At 37.2% G+C, this 24,278-nt stretch overlaps 1 protein-coding gene across 12 annotated transcripts in view; it reads right to left on the bottom strand.

Annotated features, from left to right (window-relative positions):
* The window catches only part of FAM13A (family with sequence similarity 13 member A), a 362,418-nt gene that overhangs the window by 101,084 nt on the left and 237,056 nt on the right, over positions 1-24,278 (bottom strand). For 2 of the 12 annotated variants that reach the window (XM_044224515.1, XM_044224516.1), the window contains exon 1: positions 582-697. The exons of 9 other annotated variants lie outside the window; for them this stretch is intronic. In XM_044224515.1, the coding sequence (XP_044080450.1) occupies positions 582-610 (29 nt within the window). In that variant the 5' untranslated portion in view covers positions 611-697. Of the gene's footprint in view, positions 1-581; positions 698-24,278 lie in introns of those variants that run through there. One more of the 12 variants, XM_044224517.1, reaches the window with a different exon arrangement.

Below are 24,278 nucleotides of genomic sequence, written 5' to 3'. Positions count from 1 at the left end.
TTTGTTTTGTTTTAAAGGAGGCATTTGTGTAATAAATCTACCTAGAATTATTTATGGGGAAATTCTGACCTTCACATTTGTGTCCATGTATTGTAATGTACCTACTGACAGAAAATCCTTGCTTAGATCTGGACTCCAGAAGAGAGGGATCCTAATCTGCCTTTTTAAAAGGTCTCTCGCCTATAGACATCCTATCAAATGAGCTGAGAGTTTGCCACAGCTTCACAACACTGCGAAGGAGCTGATTCAGTTTTTTAGTAAACCCATTCTATACATTCTTTCGTTTCTGTTTTCCTTCAGAGGTCAGAGATGTTTTCTTACATATATTTTCATTCAAGGAAGAAATAACTGAACACAACATCATCAAGTGAGAAGCACAAGAAACTGGACGTCATTGTCAGTAAAAGCGGCAGTATCATATTCAGAGTCTTCTGGTCTCGGGAAGGACATCACGGACGCAGGGCTCCACACGTTTGCAGCACGCTACTAAAAAATGCCAAGTACTGGCAAAGTTACATGGTTTCATACAACTCAGAAAATGCAGAAGAGAATAAAATAAAACACACAGGAAAGAGTACTACCTTTGCAGAGGCATGATTTCACAGGCCATCCTTGCAGACGAGTTTGCCAGGGACCCTCACAACTGGCTCTTGCACACCGATCTGGCCGTCGGCGCAGGAAGCAGCTTCTCCCCGTGGCTGAGCGGGACGGCAGGCTGCACCTCACAGCTGGAGCGGCCACTGGCGCTGCCCTTAGCCCCTGTGCAGCAGCTCCCAGCCTCCAAACTTCTTCAAGCAATGTTATTTTATCGGCTGCCTCTCTACACTTACACTGCAGTCCACTTTGACCTTTTGTTCCAGGGAAGCAGCTGAAACCTCCAGCCAATCAGCGGGGCAGCTGCCCTGGTGCTTAAAGGCGCTGTTTCTTTTGCTCCTGCTGCCGCCCGCTCCTGCTCCTCCTCCTCCTCCTGCTCCTCCTGTTTCTCAGGGGGCTTGCCTAATTCTGGTAACTCGAAACTTTCCTCTGAACGAATCCGCAGACAAGCTTGTCAGTCTGGGAAGAGCAACCAATAACTGCGGCCAAAGCAAAGAGTCCCATACTTCTCAATGTTACAGAGACTGCCAAGGAGGAAATCCATTTGTCAAGGAAAGACATCGCCTATGAAACTAAAGGTTTCTGTGACAGAAGGCAAGACCTAAGCTCCATCCCCTCTCTTCCTTAAAAAAAAAAAAAAAAAAAAAAAATCCAAACATTGGCACTGGAAGGCATGATACTTTTCTAGAAGGAAGGCATGCTTCTAGACCCTTGCCCTACCCACATTTATTTCCTGCTGTTTGTTTACCCTGCAGTGGTTACTAGTCACTGGTGACATCACCCCAGGCACGTAGCTCACACTTCTGGGGAGAATACATGTTCTAAGATTGTCCAGCTTCTCAAGGGATCAAAGCGTCTACTCCCATGGAAGTTATTTCAACTTACTATCTCTGCATTTTATCTTTATAAAAATTGAATGTGCTTAAAAAAATTGAATGTGTTTATTTGCATAATCATTTCCCTCTAAGAACATTAACAGCATGTTTTGGTTGGTTGCTTATTGAGGTATTTATCTAGTGTTCTATTCGTCTATCTAGCTATTTGTTTATTTTTTACAAGTAACACCAAATCAATTTTTCCATAAGGTCTGCTAAACTCCTGTTAATTAACCAGCCTTCCCTTGCAGTTTCTGCTTCAGTACAGAATACTGAAGTGTTATTCTGAGGAACATAATTGCTAATCCATAGATTTTATACACCGCAAGAACAACAGAAGTACATTTTAAAAAAGATTTCTTTCACATCACGAGGGCTGCAAGGAATTTATAAGAAAGCCCAGAGCATCGCTTTTCGTAGGATAAAGGGCAGACGGCCAGAGTCCATGGTGTTGAGAAACAGCAGGGGCTTAAAGGTCCAAAAGGTAGCCTCCTCCCCTGTAGTTTTTCCCAGTTTTTTTCCCCACAGACCACTCATAATTCTGAATTTAGAACACAAAATCCTACTGTGTGTCCTTTTCTTTATTATACCTGCTAATAAAAACATTTCATTGTCTGACTAAATCTACTTAACCATATTTATGAAAGTGGGTTAGTCATCCTGAAACTTGTGTTCAGATATTAACATAGAATATTAATGACTAAAATCAGCCTTTTAAAACAGAAGTTGACTTAAGTTCAGACTTTAATTAAAATTAATATATTCCTTTTTTGATATTAGATTGGGAAATTCTAATTTGATTCTACAACAACTTAGTTCTGTATATTTGCTTACAGTTATTTTTCAAAATGCCTTTACATCTTGCTGAACACTTTGGTAAACTGCTTGAGTTAGAAAATCATGGTTAGGGTGGCTGGGTGATGGACAATGGGGAGGGTAGGTGCTATGGTGAGTGCTGTGAAGTGTGTAAGCCTGATGATTCACAGACCTGTACCCTGGGGCAAATAACACATTATAAAAAAAAATAGCCACTTGAACTTTAAAAAAAAGTCATGGTTATATAGCATAACATCTTCATTGATGAGTACAGTAGGTACTAGAAAATTAAGTAATTTGTTCAAATTTACATAGGAAGTCAGTGGCAGAACAGAAACTGGATTCACTGCTTCTCAGGTCTGCTCCCGAATCCTGCCACCTCACAGTGCTTACTCTAATCTATATGTATATGAGTTTTTAAATATTTTGTCAGATACAGATAGGTTGGGAAATACAGTTGGCCATTGAACCACACAGGTTGAACTGTGCAGGTCCAATCACACAGATTTTTTTTTTTTTCAGATATAGTACAGTGCTGAAAATGTTTTCTCTCTTCCTGCTGATTTTAACAACATTTTCTTTTCTCTAGCTCCCTTTATTGTAAGAATACAGTGTGCAATACATATAACCACAAAATATGTCAGACAACTATTCAAGTTATTGGTAGGGCTTCGGGGAGTCAAAAGTTGTATATGGTTTTTCGACTGCACAGGGGTTGGTGTCCCTAACCCAAGGGCCAACAGTAATTAAAGTTCAAATGACAGAAGTAATATTTTGTCTTTTCTGATTTTTACGAACACATCAATACTAAATGGCGAAAATGAGTTCAACAATAAAGAACCTAGCATCAGTATGGTAAATTAAACCACAATTTACATTCATTAATTAAACTGTAAACTATAATTTACATTCATTACCTACTAAAGATGAAATACTGATGAAAAGGGGGGCATTCAAATTTTAACACCTGATTCAGATTATGTTTCCTGATAAATTAAGTCTACCTTCCTGATATATTAAGTCTAATATGCCATATTACTAGTGACATGTCAATGGTTATTTTTAAAAATTACTGACCACTGTAACTCAGTAATCACATGCCTTTTCAAGTTTCATCATTTATTTATAACAATTCCAACTCTTTTGGACTCTCGGTTTCTTTTCTGGGCATTGCTTGATGATCATTTAGGAATGTGTACCTGGACCACAGCTCTTCCTCACTACCACACCCACCAAGGACTCTCGGGATCAGGGATCTACTTTGCTACTTTCCGTTGCTAACATCCTCAGAGCAGTTCCTCAGTCAGCCAGCAGGAGCGCCATTCCCCTGAACTCTACCAGTTCTAACTCCTGGAACACTGATACCCTGCCCACATTTGCTCCACACTTAGCCCCTTCCCGTGCATCACTCAACCCCCACGATCCTGCCTCCCCCATTCCTCCTCCTCTTCCTTAGCTCTTTCTTCAGCAACAACTGTTCTTCTGTCTGCAGAGGACAACCTGCACCCAAACCAACAGGCATGCAGCTTAAAAAAAGGCACATTCCTGGCTCTCCTCAGCATTTAGTTATTTCTAAAATGGGTTCACTAGCTTCTTCAGCGTCTTCACCCTTTCTAAATCCTGCCAGCTGGGCTTTCTACTGCCAGACTGCTAAACATTGCAAAAGAAAGTCACATAGTCCTGGCAACTAGTGGTACTAAAAATTCATGCTATTTAACCTCGGCATGAACCTCAATTCTGTGTGGTAACTTTTTAGTTATCTTAAATGATTTTTCACTGCATTCCCATAGAAACTGCTGCAGATCTTCAGTGCCACATACCTGAAGCTCTCTCAGTCACTCATTACCTCTCCTCCAAAATTTATTCAGAAAGCCAAGATCATCAAATATGAGTGAGTGAGTACTTTTGGTCTTTGGTCTTTTTTGTTACACTTAACGGTTTAAGTGCACCCCTGCTCCCCATATATACACATCATACACACATCTTCTTCTATTTGACTTCTTTTTTTCTATTTGACTTTTTCCTAGTCTAGGAGAAAAGGTCTCACTCACAGGATGCCAATTTCTTATCTATCTTCTGGATCTCATCATTTTCTCCTTTCTCTGGAAGAAGCCTGATCTCTCCTAGATCTTAAATATAGGCCCCTTTCCAGTAGGTGTCCCCCAGCCTTAAAAAGTTTTCCTCAGCGGCCCTGCTCTCTGGTGCTAGTGCTGTTTCCCCCTCTTTCCCACTGACAGACTTTCCCCGAAGCCTACCTCTGCCGTGCCCACTTCTGCATAAATTACTGACTTCCCACCCCATGCTGACAGATTTGAGACTTCATCACTTTTCTGAAACTGCTTTAAGGCCACTGGTGCTCTTTTGACTATGAAATGCCTTTTCCTGAAGCCCTTTCTACTCTTTTTTTAAAAAGATTTTATTTATTCGAGAGAAAGAGAGCATGAGAGCAAGCACAAGCAGGGTGAAGGGCAGAGGGAGAAGCAGGGTCCTGGCTGAGCAGGGAGACTGATGTGGGACTCAATCCTGTGAGCCAAAGGCAGACAGTTAACTGGCTGAGCCACCCAGCTGCCTCCTTTTCTACTCTTAACTTTTCAGAAACACCCACCCTCGGTTTTCTGAGTCTTTGGCTCCCTGCCCTGTCATCTTTCCCGGGAATTCCCCCAAATGTCCCTGATGTTTCCATCCTTTTATTTCATTTGTCTTTCCTTCTCTCTTACCAATCCTCCCTGCCCTGCCTTCCAGCCCAGCACCATTCAGTACAGACATTTTATTAGGGCTTAATAAGTTGTGTTCTGGAATGAGGCTCCTGGAGAGTGTATCCTGACTCTATGACAGACGAGCAGTGTAAACTTGGGCGGGCTGTATATTAAGCTCTGAAGTTGCTCTGAGGAATAAATGAGATCATGTATGTAAAACAAAAAGAATTGTGCCTGGCAAATAATAAGCACTAAATCATTATTAGTATTATTATCCTAATCAACACTTTGAAACCCTCCTGTTATATGACCCTCACATTTCTCTTCCTCCTGGCCCCTCTTGTTAATGATGTTGTTATTCTCTTTATGAATCAGATTCAAAGCGTGAATCATCTTTCCTTCTCCTCCCTTGCCTCTCCTTAGGCGAAGCCGTTGACTGGCTTGTCTCTTTAATCACCTGGCCTCGGTCATCTGCAGTAGGATGATGATCCTTCTGCCTCCACTCAAACTACCTCCAGTGCATGCATTTTACTATGAGAGTGAGTTTCCTACTGTGACTGTGATCTGCTCACTTGCCACTCACCCTTCTGCTCAAAACCTTCATTAGCTCCCACCACCTCTTCAATGAACCCCAATTATTTAATATGATGATTAAGACTCTCCACCAATTAACCCCAACTGACTCCTCCAGTTCAGCTGCTTATATTTCCTAAAGAAATCACTCCAAACAAACCTGGAGAATATTTTTGAACCTGCTCTAAACTTTTCTACCCCAAATATGAACATTCGTTCATGCTTTTCCTTCTGTCTGGACTATTTTACCATTTCACTTTCTCCCGGCAAAATTCTATGTATATGTCAGTTAGGCTTAGGATGGTTAGAAGAACTCTCTTTCCCCTTTTAAGTCCTATAGCCCTTTGCATCCCTAATGATATTTATCTTTTCTTTCCCCTCAACAATTTTATTATTATTTGAATCTATATATTACTTCCCTATTGTAATGTAAGATCTCTAGGATGAGAACTCCATCTTCCTGTAGCAACTACACAGAACAGACAGTAAGTGTTGAATGAATTCATTGATAGGTCAAACACTCTTCCAGAAACAGAAGCATAGCTCCTTTGATTAGATTTTAATTTATCAAGCAATATTTCCATCCACTTTTTAACATATCCCATTGTAGACCTTAAGATAAAGCAGATGTCTCACCCAGGTTCAGGTAAAGAATGATAACCAATAATTGACGAAAGAAATAAATCACTGAGTTTATACATTGATGTGCAAATAGAGATGACAATGTAAGATTGTAAGATTCTATCCAAAAGTTTTGAAAGCTTTTAAGCATTTTACATTATGCAGTTTCTCCTGGATTGTCTATTTCCTTTACTACACTTCAGCTGGCTTGTAGACCTCTAATTTTCTTACATAATTTCTTCATCAGATTCCAAGTGTTTGGTAATACATGTGTTTGCCCTTGTGCTATCAAGAGCAAACACTGCTCCAAAAATGATGTGGCTTCAGTTGTTTCAATTTCAACATCAGTTTGAAGCAATCCAAGAGCCAAGAACATTTCTTGGTCATATTAGTTTGCTTTCATATATTGTTTTAAAATCAGACTGATTTATTTCCTAAAACAAAAGGACATATTAAGACAAATTCCTTCTTACAAGTTTGGCAACAAGGTGCTAATTCTTAGGCAAAGTTTCTTCCTCATATTTTTATCCATCTTTGTAAAATCCACTAAGGAGCAATGGCTTTCACAAGACAGTGACACAGGACTTACAAGTGGTAATGACTAAAGCTGATAGGAGTTTTCCATAATCATGAAGCCAGTATTTTTAGGGTATATATAATTTCGATACTCTGGTACTGCTGCACAGGGTCCTGATTAAACTTGCTCTCTGGCAGGGTGCCTGGGTGGCTCAGTGGGTTAAGCCACTGCCTTCGGCTCAGGTCATGATCTCAGGGTCCTGGGATAGAGTCCCACATCAGGCTCTCTGCTCAGCAGGGAGCCTGCTTCCTCCTCTCGCTCTCTGCCTGCTTCTCTGCCTACTTGTGATCTCTCTGTGTCAAATAAATAAATAAAATCTTAAAAAAAAAAAAAACTTGCTCTCTGGCAATCTCTGTTAGAACACTAGCAAATTCCAGAGCTCAAGAAAACATCATTCTCAACCAACAGCAATAAATGTCAAAAAAAAAAAGGGGGGTGGGAGGATCTACAGAGGTCGTATATATGTAAGGCAACTATCATTTCTTAAGAATCTATGCTGTGCTCATTTTAATAGATGTGGAAAGGAAGAAGTTAATTAACTCGAACACTCAGCTAGTAAATGGCTGACATGAAGTCAGCATCTGAACGCCGTATTTCCACTACATAATAGCTCTTACAGATAATAAAGTATTACAAATACCTATTGATATTATATATTATCAATAAGCTCTAAGAAATAAAGAATTCTTTTTTTATTTCAGTCTGAGGCTTATATTTAGATGAGTCAGTGTGTGTGTGCGTGTGTGTGTGTGTATTGTAATATCTTATAATGCTTGTTTGAACCAAAGACACACACTGGATGAAAACAAACGTCTTCTGCTATACTGAGTCAGCACTGTGTGTGTATATGTGTGTGTGTGTGTGTGTGTGTGTGTGTGTAGTGGTAGCAGCCAGCTGTAGCTGCAATGTGGGAAGGAAGTGATTGGGCTGTTGAGGGAAAGAGGAAGACAGAAAAAGATGGAAAAAATGAAGCTTTAAGTGGCATTCTTAAGTGTATTCCTCTTATTAAGAAATTAATATACAGAAATGACAGATGGGCTGTCAGTTGTTTTTATGTAAAAAAAACTACAGTGTTTAAGAATAATTATTAAATCCTTATAGAAGATTTACTTTAGAAGTCAAAACTGACACTCAAGCTAAGTGGAACAGGGAAATTTTCTACTTAGGTGAACTATTTCCTTCAGTAACAACAGAAATCAACCTGCCTGCATTACTGAAGGCTAAAATAAAAAAAGTTAAGAAAATCAACATAATTATTTTCTCATTTATTAGACTTATCTATAGAAGAAGATCGTTGAAAAAAGTCCCATGGGGATAGAAATTATATAGTTGGTTTTCCAAAGACACCCTCTTTAATTCTAATGGTGGATCTTGCTTTTAATACTATGTGCTGGCTTATATCACTAAAATATATTTGACCAGCTTTGCTGGACCTTAGATGGCTAGAGGGTTCATTTATTCAGGTGCTAAAATCCTACAGGGTGGCAGGGGGGGAGTAGCAAGGAGAACACTGGTTTAGCAATGAGGCAGGGTTTCCAGGCCTCCAAACCTGGAGATACACTACTCAGGCTGCCCTCCTTCACCCCCCTGGCAGCTTTGATTTTACTAACTGGCTCCAACATTCCTAATATAGAAAATAAGATTTAGAACATTCCCCAGGAAGACTAAGTAATGATTTCAAATGGAAAGACAAGTGTTTCTATTTCATGGTACATGAATACACAGTTCTATAGAAATTCATATGGAAGCTTTCTCTATTTTTTTTCTTTACAGAAGTAAACTTCTTGTAACAACTGAGGGACTGAAATTTCTCCATAAAAAGTGGCTAAAAATAAACTCTTTGAGGCAACTTACATAATTGTTCCCCAACTTTCTGGGACAGAGAAAAATCCACATTTTTGCCAGATGGAATCTCAGTGAGTGATGACTGCCAATAAATAAGCGCTCAAGCACATTTTCCTGGAATGGGACCCCGTGGGCATGACTTTCTCCAAATGTCCCTTGGGAGTTCAGATAATAGTGTTTCTGTTCTTCTAAAATAAGTCATGTTCCACACAACAGCTGCTACCACACCTGAGATCAGCCACCTTAAATTGTCCCAGTGAACTTTCACCCTGTTAAATGATATTTCCTGGCAGAGGAGAAACAGGTTTCAGCAGAGGTTCCTTAGAGAAATGTCAGAGTTGTTCAGTGTGATATGGTAACCGGCAGACTAATTCTGTAGCCATATATCATAAAATAAACCTCATACTTCCAAGACTTGAAACACTGAGCACAAGCACAGACTCTCTGAATGTCAACACACCGGCTGGTCATATTTATTTATTTACTTCAACACAAAGCATTGTGCTTTTCTTTGAAGCAACCAAATAAATAAGTGAAAATATATTTAAAAACAAAGTAAGAGGAAGTAGTGATTATTTGTGTTACCAAGAATAGGCCACATTAAAAAAAAAAAAAAAGGATCACAATCATAGTGCCTTAAAGTGTCAACATCCCTACTGCATTTTAAATGATCTGATTTTTTAGAAGTGCTTTTAAATTCAATGTTTCAGAGAACTGGGCCCATTGCATTCATTGTGTATGTGCTATATCTTCTCTACCTAGTGCTATTCATATATAGAACATTAATAGAATTCACAATGAAACCAAAAAACTTTTTTCTCCATTGAATTTTAGTGAGGAGATATGTAAATTGAAAAAAATTCAAATAAATAGGAAATAAACTGGAGGTATAATTACTAAATAAAGCTAGTAAAACCAATGATTCCCTCCATAGGCAATGCAATTGATTCACTATTCAAAGAGATATAGAAAATGCCTTGAAAACCAAATTATAATTCTACAGTGACTTTCTAGAATGTTACTTCAGTAATACAACTCTAAAACATAAATCAATCCAAGTTTTAAAGTCTAGAAACAGCCTAGTAAGATACTTTTAAACAAATATGAGTACCTCTGGAAATAATATTATCCTAGATTTTAAATCATTCTAAGAAACAGATAAATAGTATAGAATTTGGCCAAACCAAGTAATAATTGAATGTATTCTTTGTCATTGAGTTTAAATGAGATAATATTATCTCTTTCTTTTCTGTCCATTAGTCCATGACTGATGCCTGTTCTTTTTCATGCTCCCCACCCCCCATTTTAAGTTGTATTATTTAATCTCTGAATTATAGCATTTTCTTCTTAATAGGTTTTGCTGAATTTAGTTTTCTCTACCCTCAATCCAGATTGTACAGATTTGATATTCCTAAAACACTGCTCTAAAAATGTCAGAAAGCTCTGAAAGTTTTTCATAGCTTACAAAGTAAAATCCAAATTCTAATACACACCACCCTATTCCTCTGTTTTCACACTCATGACCTTTCTCCTTCACTGGAACTGGGGTCCAGGCAAGCTGACTGTCCTTGCCTGCTGTCATGTCTGCTTTCCTGCAGTTTCTATTTGAGGCATTTCTCCTAGCCAGGAATCCCCTCCTGGCCACATACCCACTGAACCAAAGCTCAGACTGCCTGGGTTTCTCATATGCTGCCCCATCTGATTCCTCCATTCAGGGGATTTTATCTTGAATGAATGAAGCCATAATTGCCAAGTCCAAAAGAAGTTCTCACTCTACACAATTTCTCTAAAATATGACAATTACTACTTTCTCCTTGAAACATTTGACATTTACAAAATATAGACAAGAAAGTAAAAATCAAACATAATCCATCACTTACCTAACCAGTGTTCCATGTGTTTGTATACATTCCACTTCTCCTTTTCATATATAATATATAACATATATAATTATATACAAAGATGGGACAATGTGAAGGTACTTAACGTTATTATACTCTATACTTAAAAATGGCAGATAAGGTAAATTTTATATATATTTTACCACAATAAAAAATATTGGATAGGGCGCCTGGGTTAAGTGGGTTAAGCCGCTGCCTTCGGCTCAGGTCATGATCTCAGGGTCCTGGGATTGAGTCCCGCATCGGGCTCTCTGCTCAGCAGGGAGCCTGCTTCCTCCTCTCTCTGCCTGCCTCGCTGCCTATTTGTGATCTCTCTCTGTCAAATAAATAAATAAAATCTTTTAAAAAATTGGATAATGTACTACATACTATTTTATAGCACATTTTATATAATAATCATTAATATATTTCTAATCCTCAAAAATATTTTCTATGCTTGTCTTATCAGATTTTTATCCATGATAATGATATTTTTAATCATTTGGTTCAAGTAGTGACTACCAGATTTCTCCACTGTAAAAGAAGAAACATTATCTGTGAGATGATCATTGGAGACTGTGAAAGTTTAGACTCCAGACATATTGTGAGCATCTATTTTGAAGGCAGAGATAACAGGACTTGCTGATGGATTGGTTGAGAAAGGGTAGAGGAATCTCGGATTTTTGGCTTGAGTAACTGGGTGAATAGTGGCACAATTTATTGAGATGTGGAAAAACTTGGGTAGAAATGGGACTGCCTTTTTTTAGATAGAAGTGTGAATTGGGAGGCCTGTTTTATATAGACTGAGTGTGAGATATTTATTAAATATTTGAGTGGACTTATCAGGAAGCCAATAGGCAGGACTAGCCTCATGGGTACATGAAATATGCAGTCTCCTGGGGCCCCATATTGGGTTTAACGCTCTGGTGTTGCTGTCTTCAAATTTTTGATAATTTTAAACAAGGGGCTCTGCCTTTTCACTTTAGGTGGGGGGGCACCCCAAAATTTAGTAGGTGGTAGTACCAATTGGATATATCAATTGGGAGTATGATGGAGAGGCTGGAGGAAAACTAACCTTTGCAAGGTCTAGAAACAGTCTGCAAAAGGAGACAGATTTTGCAAATGAGACTAAAAAAGCATATTCAAGAAGACTAGAGGGAAAAGAGGAGAGTGTGGTATTGCAGAAGCAATGTGAAGAAAGTTCTTTGTAAGGGAATAATGAGTTGGGTCAAATGTAGCTGCGCTAAAGTAAGGTGAGAACAGTACTGATCTCTGGATTTGGCAGGATGGAGACTGCTGGTGTCCTTACTAGGAACACTTTCAGTGTTGTGTGGGTTGAAGAACAGGAGGAATGGATATTAAGAAAGCAAGTAGGTATACTCCTTTATTGGAGATTTGCTCCAAAGGAGAAGAGAGATACTCTTTCTGGGCAAGTGTTAAAAAAGTGTTGTGAGTTATTACAACGTGTTTTTATCCAATGGAAAAAATCTAGAAGAAGGAAATTGATGTCAGAGAAGGGAGGTGATTATTTGAATATCATCCTTAGGTCAATGAAAGGGAATGGGATTCAGAGTACAAGCACAAGGGTTGATCCCAGAGAGGTGCAAGTTTAGTTCATCCACTGTAATAGGACAGAAGGCAGAGTATAAGGGTATAGATATGAATACCTTTGTAGATTTGGGAGGTAGAAGGATAACATCAGTCTTTTGTGATTGTTGTGTGAAATAAGATAAAAACTTTGGATTGTGCCATAATATTTTATAGATCTAAGCCATGTCCATTTCTCTATTGAACTGAGGTTCAGGTTTTCAGAAAACAAAGGCATTGGTGAAAGAAGAGAAGAGCTAGGATGCTAACATAATTTTATTTTTCTTTTTCTAAAATCTGACTCAGATTTTTGATAAGGGGACCAAAAAGACAATTCCATGGGAAAAGAATAGTCTTCTTAGCAAATGGTGCTGGGACAACTGGATATCCATATGCAAAAGAATGAAGTTGGACTGATGCCTCACACCACATATAAAAATTAACTCAAAATGTACCATATACTTAATCGTAAGAGCAGAACTATAAAACTCTGAGAAGAAAACATAAACATAAATCTTTGTGACTTTGGATTAAGCAATGGTTTCTTAGATTAGACATCAAAATCATAAACTAGAGAAAAAATAGATTACTTGAACTTGATCAAAATTAAAAACTTCTGTGCTTCAGGGAACATTATCAAAAAAGTGAAAAGACAACCCTTAGAACATGAAAAAATATCTGAAAAATTGCCTATTTGACAACAGACAGTATCCAGGATCTATAACTAACTCTCCCAACTGGTAAAAAGACAAACTGATTTTAAAAATGGGCTATTTGAATTGCCATTTCTCCAAAGAAGATAGACAAATGGCAAATAAACATATGAAAAGATGTTCCTCATTATTCCTTAGGGAAATGCAAACCAATACCACAATATGACACCATCCTACACTCAGCGGAATGGTTGTAATAAAATAGACACTAACAAGTGGTGACAGAGATGTGGAGAAACTGGAAATACCATACACTGTCAGCTGGAATGCAAAATGAAGCAGCCACTTTGAGAAGTAGTTTATGGGTTCTTGAAAAAGTTAAACACAGGTTACTATATAAACCAGCAATGCCACTCCAGCCATGTACATAAGAGAACTGAAAACATAGAAAGACTTGTACACAAATGTTTATACTAGCATTATTCATAATAGTCCCAAAGTCCAAGCAATCCAAATGTCCCTCAACTGATGAATAAATAAAATGTGGTGTCCGTATTCAACAGAAATTTATTTACCCTCAAAAAGTCATGAAATACTGACACGTAATATGGATGAACCTTCAAAGAATGTCCTAAGTGAAAGAAGGAGAGGCAAAGGACACATATTGTATGACAGCATTTATATGCAGTGGCCAAGAGTTGGAGCTTCATAGAGATGAGAGGCCACTGACCATTCATGAAAAGGAACAAGGGCACTCCAGATAAAAGGAATGATGTTAGCAAAGATGCAGAGGTGTGAAATTACTATGGCATCCTTGAAATAATGTGGTTGCAATGCAGCCTGAGCATAGGATAAAGAACTGTGGTAGAGTAAGTAAGGAAGTAGATTGAGCCAGATTTTTAAAGAACCTGAATTCCTCGAAATTTACTCAATGAGAAGTCCTCATGGCTTTTATAGCACCTCTCTTATGCCACTTCTCAACCTCTTACATTATTTTTGTTAACTGTGGATGAATTAGCCTCACTTAATAGACTGGGAGACCCCTAAAAATTAGAGAGCATGCCTTAGTCCTCTCTGGTTTTGCAGGGCCCATTGCAAAATGTGCAATACAGAGAATGTGCCCACCAGGAGTTTGTTGACTTTGAATTACTAGAAGAAATTTAGTTAAGGCCACAGCAGTCCACATATACTTTGGTGATTTACAGGCTACCAAAAATTATCTGCATGTATAAAAATAAATTTCCTTATTGTTAATACCATCTCTTTCATCAACCACTCAAACTACAAACAAACTACATTTTGGTTAATTGAACATAATAAAAAATAAATAAACAAAACAAAAAACCAAAAAATAAACCTTACCAAGAACACAGTTAACAAATTTGCATGTTTTATGTATTATATACTGTATTCTTATAATAAAGTAAGCTAAAGAAAATGTTAAAATCATAAGACAAGATTTTAAAAAAAGAACTTTGAAAAAAACCTTTTTAAATTGAAGTTTGGATCTCAGTGAAATGTCAAAATTTGAACAGTCAGAGCAATTGTACTAGAGTGGCAGTTTTGGTGAATGGGTAGAGAATTATTTGTTCTTTAATAATCAACATACTTAGAGAAGTATCAGAAGCTTTCATTTTAAACCACAAGAATAAAAGGAGACTAAAGTTAAACAATGAAAAATATTTTTAATAGGTATTCAGCTTATATGAAAAAGTTCATCTGAGAAAACCTTGGAATATTTATTGTGGGAGCTGGCAGTGGTTAAGAACGGATTAGAAAACTATCTGTAAAGATAGAGATGTTTTTCTAACCCACCCTGGGACCTTGGGGCCTTTTGCAAACCTACTTTTCTATAAACCTTCATTAGTAAGGCCAAAGAGTGGGAGTGCTCTGTCAGGGCAGTATGTGGGGAAGTTCACCACTGTGCTTTTCACAAGGCGGTTTCAAACTCCCCCTTCCCTACATGGGAGCTACTCCAGTAAAGCCTACAAGGTCAGCAAAACAGTTATATTATTTGGTAATTTTTCAAACAGTATGGTTAGGAATATTGTAGCTAAGAATTCTAATTTCATTTGATGTTCACTAGTCAGTTCAAGATTCTGAACTTGGCCCCCCGTATCAGAGTGTGAGACACTACAGGAAACACACCTGTTCAGGAAACAACTGGAGTGCCCTTTATGAAGTAAAAACATGTGATGGTTGTGACTGCTTTTTGTGGCTGGCTGGACTTTAGAAATAAAGAAAGTAATATTTAATTTCAGGACTTAATAGATCAGGATGCTTGAAGGACAATGAGTATGGTTAAAACTGTTGAATATCAATTCATTATTAGTATCATTTAAAGCCTGAATCTTATGACTTATACTACTGTTATATGAGACTAAAATATAAAGTGTTGTTTGGCAAAACATCACGAGGAACACACTTTCTGCCACAGGGGCAGAGAGTTGCAGAGACTGGTTATAAGCGTCATAAAACAATGGATTTCTCCTGTATAAATAAGCAACATGTTACTGATAACAGGGACAATATCAGGGTCAGAGTCCTGGTGGGGAGATGGCCCAGAGATTAAGCGGGGAAGATAAGAAAGCAGAGTTTTGACTTGTGTGGTATCTCGAAGGGTAGGCAGTACAAGGTTCCCTGGTGTGAGGTGAGAACTTTCCAAAGACACAAAGAGAGAAAACTCACACATAAAATTCTACTCTTTCAGAATCAGACCTCAACCTCTGAGAGGTGTAGGTCAGCTAGATGAAGAGAATGGAACTTAAACTCAAACTGAGCTCATTTAATAATAATAACACAACAACAGGAGCTAAGGCAGCAGCAGCAAACAAAGTAGGTGCCTGTTAGGTAAGTCCTGCAGTGGATGCAAAAACTACCCAGAAGACACACTCCCTCTCCACCAGGCAGTCATAATCAGGTTGAGAAAGAAAGTAAAAGGGGCGCCTGGGTGGCTCAGTGGGTTAAGCCGCTGCCTTCGGCTCGGGTCATGATCCCAGCATTCTGGGATCGAGTCCCGCATCGGGCTCTCTGCTCGGCAGGGAGCCTGCTTCCTCCTCTCTCTCTCTGCCTGCCTCTCTGCCTACTTGTGATCTCTCTCTGTCAAATGGATAAATAAAATCTTTAAAAAAAAAAAAAAAAGAAAGAAAGTAAAAAACACATGAAAGGGTAAAGAAATTCAAGATATAGGACAGGCAGGAAGTAACTGTAAAATAATCTAGACATATATTAATCTCAGCCTGTCAATAAAACATGTAAACTTGGATAATTTGTCTAACTCAAAAAATATTTGTGAAATGAATAGTCTTCTCAGAATCATGATTTCTTCATCCAAAGTTACTTTTCAGATACAAATAAATCTTTTTACAAAGCTACTTGACAAAACTGTGATATAGGCCAAAAAATGTCACATGCAGGGTTATTATAATTTTTCCAGCATTGTTGAGGTATCATTGACAAACACTAAATTGTATATACTTAAGGTATAAAATATGATGATTTACATATACATTGTGAAATGATTACCACAATTAGGCAAATTAACACTTTCATCCCCTCACGTAGTTATGATTTTGTTTTTGTGATGGGAACAATAAAGACTAACTTTACCAGAATTTCAAGCATACAATATAATATTATTAACTACATTCATCACATTATACATTATATCCGCAGAACTTATTCACCTTATAACTGAAGTCAGTAGCCTCTGGCCAGTGTCTGTCCATTTCTCCCTGCCTGTAGCTCCTGGCAACCCCCATTCTACTCTCTACTTTTGAGCACAACTTTTTTAGATTCCAAATATAAGTGAGATCACACAGTATCTGTATTTCTGTATCTGGCTTATTTCACTTAGCATAATGTCCTCTGCATTGTTAGAAGTGGAGGATTTCCATCTTGCATGTGTGTGTATACATTACATTGTATACATACAAGAAATATACACATACACACATGCTGTATGTATACACAATGGAATATTACTTCTACCACTTTTTAATACCCTTATCCACTGACAGACACTTAGATGGTTCCATATCTTAGCTATTATAAATAATGCTGCATTAAACACGAGAATGCAAATATCTCTTTGAGATACCGATTTCATTTCTTTGGCCATATACCCAGAAGTGGAATAGTTAGATTGCATAGTTCAATTTTTAAGTTTTTGAGGGACCGCCACACTATTACCTGGAATGGCTGTACCAATTTACATTCTTACCAACCCAGTGTACAAAGTTTCCCTTTTCTCCACATCCTCACTAATACTTGTTATCTCGTCTTTTTAATAAAAGTCATTCTAACAGGTATGAGGTAGTTCATTGTGGTTTTATTTTGCATTTCACTGATGACTAATGACATCATTTTCATATATCTGCTTGCCACTCCTATATCTTCTTTGAAAAAAGTCTGTTCGACCTCTTTGCCCAGTTTTTTAAAATACCCATTACCCATTGAAAGCCCTTCCCCCTATCAACCTCCACGCCAGTAATCATCAGTTTGTTCTCTATAGTTAAGAGTCTATTTTCTGGTTTGCCTCTCATTTTCCCCTCCTATGTTCATCTGTCTTGCTTCTTAAATTCCACATATAATTGAAATCATATGGTATTTGTCTTTCTCTGACTTACTTTACCTAGTATAGTATTCTCTAGCTCCACCCACATCATTTCAGATGGCAATATTTCATTCATGTTTATGGCTGAGTAATATTCCATTATAAATAGATAGATAGATATAGATATATGTATATATACACAAATGTCCCACATCTTTTTTTATCCATTCATCAATGGACACTTGGATTTTTCCATAGTTTGGCTATTGTTGATAATGCTGCTATAAACATCGGGGTATAGGTACCGCATCAAATCTATATTTTTGTATCCTTTAGGTAAATAACCTAGTAGTACAATTGCTGGGTCATAGGGTAGTTCTATTTTTAACTTTTTGAGAAACCTCCATACTGTTCTTCAGAGCAGCTGCACCATACTGTTCTCTAGAGCTGCTGCACCAGTTTGCATTCCCATCAACAGTGTAAGAGGGTTCCCCTTGTTCCCCCATCCTTGCCAATACCTGTTGTTTCCTGTGTTGTTAATTTTAGTCATTCTGACTGGTGTGAGGTGATATTTCATCGTAGTCTTGATTTGTGTTTCCCTGGTGATGAGTAATGTTGAGCATCTTTTCATGTGTCTGTGGGCCATCTATATGTCTTCTTTGGAAAGATGTCTATTTATGTCTTCTGCCCACTTCTAAGTTGGATTTATTGGTTTTTGGGTATTGAGGTTCATACTTTTAAAAATCAGATATGGATACTCTTTATCAGATATCTCATTTGCAGATATGTTCTCCCATTCCAAAGGTTGCCTTTTAGTTTTGTTGATTGTTTCCTTTGCCATGCAGAAGATTTTCAAACTGATGAAGTCCCAATAGTTTATTTTTGCTTTTGTTTCTGTTGCCAAGTTTCATTCTTTTGCATGCGGATATTCAGTTTTCCAAGCAATTTACTGAAGAGACTATCTTTCCCCCACTGCATAGCCTTGGTGTTCTTGCTAAACTATATTTGTGTGAGCTTATTTCTGGGCCTTCTATTCTGTTCTGTTAGTATATGTTTGTTTTTATGCCAATAACATACTGTTTGATTACTCAAAGCTTTGTAATACAGTTTGAAATCAGGAAATGTGATGGCTTCAGCCTTCAGCTTCATTCTTCATAAGATTGCTTTGGCTATTTGGGGTCTTTTGTGTTTCCATATCAATTTTAGGATTTTTCTAGGAAAAATGTCTTTGGAGTTTTGATGGGGTTATACTGAATCTGTAGATCTCTTTGGGTAGTATAGGCATTTTAACAACATTAATTCTTCCAATCCATGAACATAGGATTTGTCTTTTATCAATTTTTCTTATCAGTTAGTTTTCAGTATACAGATTTTTCACCTCCTTAGTGAAGTTAATTACAAAATATTTTATTCTTTTTGATGCTATTGTAAATGAGACAGTTTCCTTAATTTCTTTTTCAGATAGTTCATTGTTAGTGTATAGAAACACAACTGAATATTGGTTTTGTATCCCACAACTTTACTGAATTTGTGTATTAGTTCTAACAGTTTTTTGGTAGCATTTAGAATTTTCTATATATAAGATTATGTCATCTGCTGAGACCATTTTTCTTTTTCCTTTCTGATTTAAATGCCTTTAAACTTATTATTATTATTTTTTTGCCTAATTGGCTCTGGCTAGAACTTCTATTACTTCATTTAACAGAGGTGATAAAATGGGCACCCTTGTTTTTATTTCTAATGAAGAGGAATAGATTTCAGGTATTCATCAGAAATTATGATGTTAGCTATGGCTTGTTTTATGTGGTCTTAATAGGTTGAGGTACGTTCCTTTTACTTAATTTTTGACAGCTTTTAATAATAAAAGAATATTTAGTGTTGTCAAATCCTTTTTCTGCATCTACTGAGACGGCCATATGATTTTTATCCTTCCTTTTATTAATATGGTGCATCATACATCATATTGATTTGCATATGTTGAACCATCTTTGCATTCCAGGGGTAAATCCCACTTGATTAATGTGAATGATCCTTTTAATATCCTGGTGAATTTGGATTCCTGGTAATTTGTTGAAGATTTTTATATCTCTATTCATCACAAATACTGGCCTGCAATTTCCTTTTCCGTAGTAGCCTTATCTAGCTTTGGTATCAGGGTAATTTAGGCCTCATAAAATGAGAATAGAAGTATTCTTTTCTCTTCTTGGGGTGCCTGGGTGGCTCAGTGGGTTAAGCCTCTGTCTTTGGCTCAGGTCATGATCCCAGGGTACTGAGATCGAGCCCCTCATCAGGCTCTCTGCTCAGCGGGGAGCCTGCTTCCTCCTCTCTCTCTCTGCCTGCCTCTCTGCCTACTTGTGATCTCTGTCAAATAAATGAATAAAATCTTAAAAAAAAAAAGGATTCTTTTCTCTTCAATTTTTTTGGAAGAATCTGTGAAGGACTGGAGTTACTTCTTAAAATGTTTGGTAAAATTTATCCATGACATCATCCAGTCCTTGCAGTTTATTGAGAAGCTTTTAATTACTGCTTTAATGTCCTTACTTATTATTGATTTGTTCATATTTTCTATTTCTTCATGATTCAGTCCTGGGAGACTGCATGGTTTTAAAATTTATCCATTTCTTCTAAAATATCCAATTTGCTGGTGTATAATAGTTCATTGTAGTCTCTCATGATCCCTTGTATTTTTATGGAATCAATTGTAATGTCTCCTCTTTTATTAAGAGTTTTACCTATTTGAATTCTCTTTGTTCTTGGTTAGTATATGTAAAGGGTTGTCATTTTTATCTTTTCAAAAAATCAACTTTTAGTTTTGCTGATCTTTTCTACTTTCTTTCTAGTGTCCATTGAATTTATCTTTGCACTAATCATTATTTTTTTCTCCCTGTTAACTTTGAGCTTAGTTTTCTTCTTTTTCTAATTCCTTGAGGTGTAAAGTTAGGTTAGTTATTAGAAGGCTTTCTCTTTTTCTATATAGTCACTTATCACTATACACTTCCCTTTAAGAAATGCTTTTGCCATACTCCATGAGTTTTGGAATGTTGTATTTCAACTTTCATTTGTCTCAAAATACTTTGAGATTTTTTTTTTTATTTCTTCTTTTGTCCACTGGTTTTTAGGATTGTGTTAATTTCCATATATTTGTGAATTTCCCCCTATTATTAATTCATAGTTTCATACAATCTAGTGAGGACACCTAAGGTTTCAATACCCTTAAGTTCGATAAAACTTGTTTTGTGGTCTAACATATGTTTTAACCTGGAGAATGTTCCATGTGTGTTTGAAAAGAATGTGTTTTCTCGGGCGCCTGGGTGGCTCAGTGGGTTGAGCCGCTGCCTTTAGCTCAGGTTATGATCTCAGAGTCCTGGGATTGAGTCCCGCATCGGGCTCTCTGTTCAGCAGGGAGCCTGCTTCCTCCTCTCTCTCTCTCTGCCTGCCTCTCTGCCTACTTGTGATCTCTCTCTGTTGAATAAATAAATAAAATCTTAAAAAAAGAAAAAAATAAAAGAATGTGTTTTCTTTCTTCCTTTTTTTAATTAATTAATTTTTAAAATAAACATATAATGTATTTTTATCCCCAGGGGTACAGGTCTGCGAATTGTCAGGTTTACACACTTCACAGAACTCACCATAGCACATACCCTCCCCAATGTCCATAACCCCACCACCCTCTCCAACCTCCCCCCCAGCAACCCTCAGTTTGTTTTGTAAGATTAAGAGTCACTTATGGTTTGTCTCTCTCCCAATCCCATCTTGTTTCATTTATTCTTCTCCTACCCCCTTAACCCCCCCATGTTGCATCTCCACTTCCTCATATCTGGGAGATCATATGATAGTTGTCTTTCTCCAATTGACTTATTTTGCTAAGCATGATACCCTCTAGTTCCATCCACGTCATTGCAAATGGCAAGATTTCATTTCTTTTGATGGCTGCATAGTATTCCATTGTGTATACATACCACATCTCCTTTATCCAAAGAATGTGTTTTTTTGTGTCCACTGAATGGAATGTTCTGGACAGTTCTATTAGGTCCATTTGATCTACAGTGTCTTTCAAGTTTGGTCTTCCTTTGATTTTCTGGTCTGGATGATTTATTCATTGTTTAAAGTGGAGTACTAAAATCTCCTATTATTGTATTGCTGTCTATTTCTCCCTTTAGTTCTGTAAATATCTGCTTAAAAATTTAGGTGCTTAAAAAATTAGGTATATATGGATACATATATATTTATAATTACTATATCATCTTAGTGAATTAAAGTCTTTACCATCATATGGTGACCTTCTTTTTGTCTTGTAACAGATTCTAATTGAAAGTCTATTTTGTCTGATGTAAGTATAATCACCCCACTCTCTTTTGTTCACTATTTACATAGAATATCTTTTCCCATCCTTTCATTTTCAGCCTATGTGTCCTTAAAGTGAAAGTCTTATAGGGGACATATTGTAATTATATTTTTATCCATTCAGATATGTGTCTGATAATTGAAAAATTTAATCCATTTACATTTAAAGCGTATTATAAATGTAAATAATAAGATGTATTACTGCCATTTTATCGTTTTCTGCTTTGTGGTTGTTTTATTTCCTTTTGCCTGCTGTCTTCCTTTGTGATTTGTTGATATTTTGTAGTGGTGTACTTTGATTTCTTTTTCATCTTTTGTGTAGCTACCATAAGTTTTTTTCTTTGCAGTTACCATGAGATTTACCTAAAACATCTAAATAGTTACAGCAGTCATTTTAAGCTGATAACTTTAATTGCATATAAAAACTTTACAATTTTCCAGCGAAATAAGTCAAGCGGAGAAAGACAACTATCATATGATCTCCCTGATATGAGGGAGTGGTGATGCAACATGGGGGCTTAAGTGGGTAGGAGAAGAATCCATGAAACAAGATGGGATAGGGAGGGAGACAAACCATAAGTGACTCTTAATCTCACGAAACAAACTGTGGGTTGCTGGGGGGAGGGGGGTTGGGAGAAGGGGGGAAGGTTATGGACATTGGGGAGGGTATGTGCTTTTGGGTAAATTGGAAGGGGAGATGAACCATGAGAGACTATGGACTCTGAAAAACCGTCTGAGGGGTTTGAAGTGGCGGGGGGGTGGGAGGTTGGGGTACCAGGTGGTGGGTATTATAGAGGGCACAGCTTGCATGGATCACTGGGTGTGGTGAAAAAATAATGAATACTGTTTTTCTGAAAATAAATAAATTGGAAAAAAAAAACAACTTTACAATTTTCCTTCTCCCTTTCTCCAACATTTTATGCTATTAATGTCACACTTTTTTTTTTTTTAAAGATTTATTTGTTAGAGAGAGAGCAAACAAGCACAAGTTGGGGCAGGGACAGAGAGAGCAGCAGACACTCTACTGAGCAGGGAGCCTGATGTGGGGCTTGATCCCAGGACCCTGAGATCATAACCTGAGCTGAAGGCAGCTGTTTAACCAACTGAGCACCCAGGTTCTCCACACATTTTAAAAATATTGTATATACATTAACAAATTATTATAGCTATGTTTTTATACTTTTGTCTTTTAAATTTTATACTAGAATTAAGTGATTTACATATTACCAATATAGTGTTAGAGTATTCCGAATTTGACTATATATTTATCTTTACTAGTGAGTTTTATACTTTCATATTGTTACTTAGCTTCCTTTTGTTTCAAATTGAGTAACTCCCCCTTTGCATTTCTTGTAAGGCATATCTAGTTATAATGAATTCCCTAAGCTTTTGTTTGTCTGGGAATGTCTTTATCTCCTCTTCAATTTTGAAAGGTACAGCTTCAGAAAACACACACAACTTTGCTGGGTATAGTATTCTTGATTGGCAGATTTTTTTCTTTCAAACTGAATCTATCAACCTACTTCTTCCTGGCCTACATCAAGGTTTCTCTTGCAAAATCCACTCCATAGACTTGTTGGGTTTTCTTATATGTAATGAGTTGTTTTTCTCTTGCTGCTTTAAAAACTTTCTGTCTTTAACTTTTTAAAAAACTTTTTCTTTTTTTTTTAAAGGGAGTGATTGTGGGTGGGGGAGGCACAGAGGGACAGAGAGAATTCCAAGCAGGCTCCACACCCAGCACAGAACCCAATGCAGGGCTTGATCTCATTGATCATGACCTGAACCAAAATCAAGAGTTGGATACTTAACAGACCAAGTGACCTCAGTGCCCAACTGTGTCTTTAACTGTGATGATCTGTATAATCTGTCTGAGTTATCTTGGTTGCAGTTCTTCACTTCATGCATAATGATGTCCATGTCCTTTCTAAGACTCAAACAGTTTTCAGCCATTATTTCTTTAAATAAGTTTTCTTCCCCTTTTTCTCTCTCCACTCCTTCCACTCTTCCACTCAAGTTGAAATATATTCATTCACTTGATGGTATTCTATAGATGCCACATACTTTTATCATTCTTTTTCCTTCCTTTTTTGTTTTTGTTCCTGTAATTATTCTAAATAACCTATCTTTATTTGCTGATTCTTTCCTCATGATCCAGTCTATTGTTCTCTGTTCAAACTTCAGTTCTGTTTTATTCTTCAACTTCAGGATTTCTGTTGTTCTTTCTTGTGGTTAATTCTTTATTAAACTTGATTTTTTCGGTATTAATTTCCTGATTTCACTGTCTGTGTTATCTTGCATCTCTTTGAACTTTTAAAAGATGATTATTTTGAAAAATTTTCAGAAAATTTGAAGATCTCTATTTGGGTTTGGTTACTGGAGCTTTATTAGTTTCCTTTTTGTGGTATCATGTTTGCTTAGTTCTTTGTGACTGTGAAGCCTTGTGTTGGTATCTTGCATCTGAAAGAGAAAGCACCTCTTCTGGTCTTTACAGACTGGTTTTGGCACAAAAAAATTTCTTCTTTTGGGTCCCTGGGCTGATGCTTCTGCCTCTGGGATTTCAGTTGAGCAGGGGTGAGCCAGGTCACGTGGCTGCTGCTGGGTATGCGGTAGGAGTTTGCAGTTGACAGGCCTGATCCCTGGGGTGATGGAACTGCCTTCAGAA

This window comes from Neovison vison, chromosome 11 (genome assembly GCF_020171115.1).
Source record: "Neovison vison isolate M4711 chromosome 11, ASM_NN_V1, whole genome shotgun sequence".
Classification (NCBI taxonomy): domain Eukaryota; kingdom Metazoa; phylum Chordata; class Mammalia; order Carnivora; family Mustelidae; genus Neogale; species Neogale vison.
Note: the sequence above shows the minus strand (reverse complement) of the source record. Positions and strands in the feature narration are given on the sequence as shown.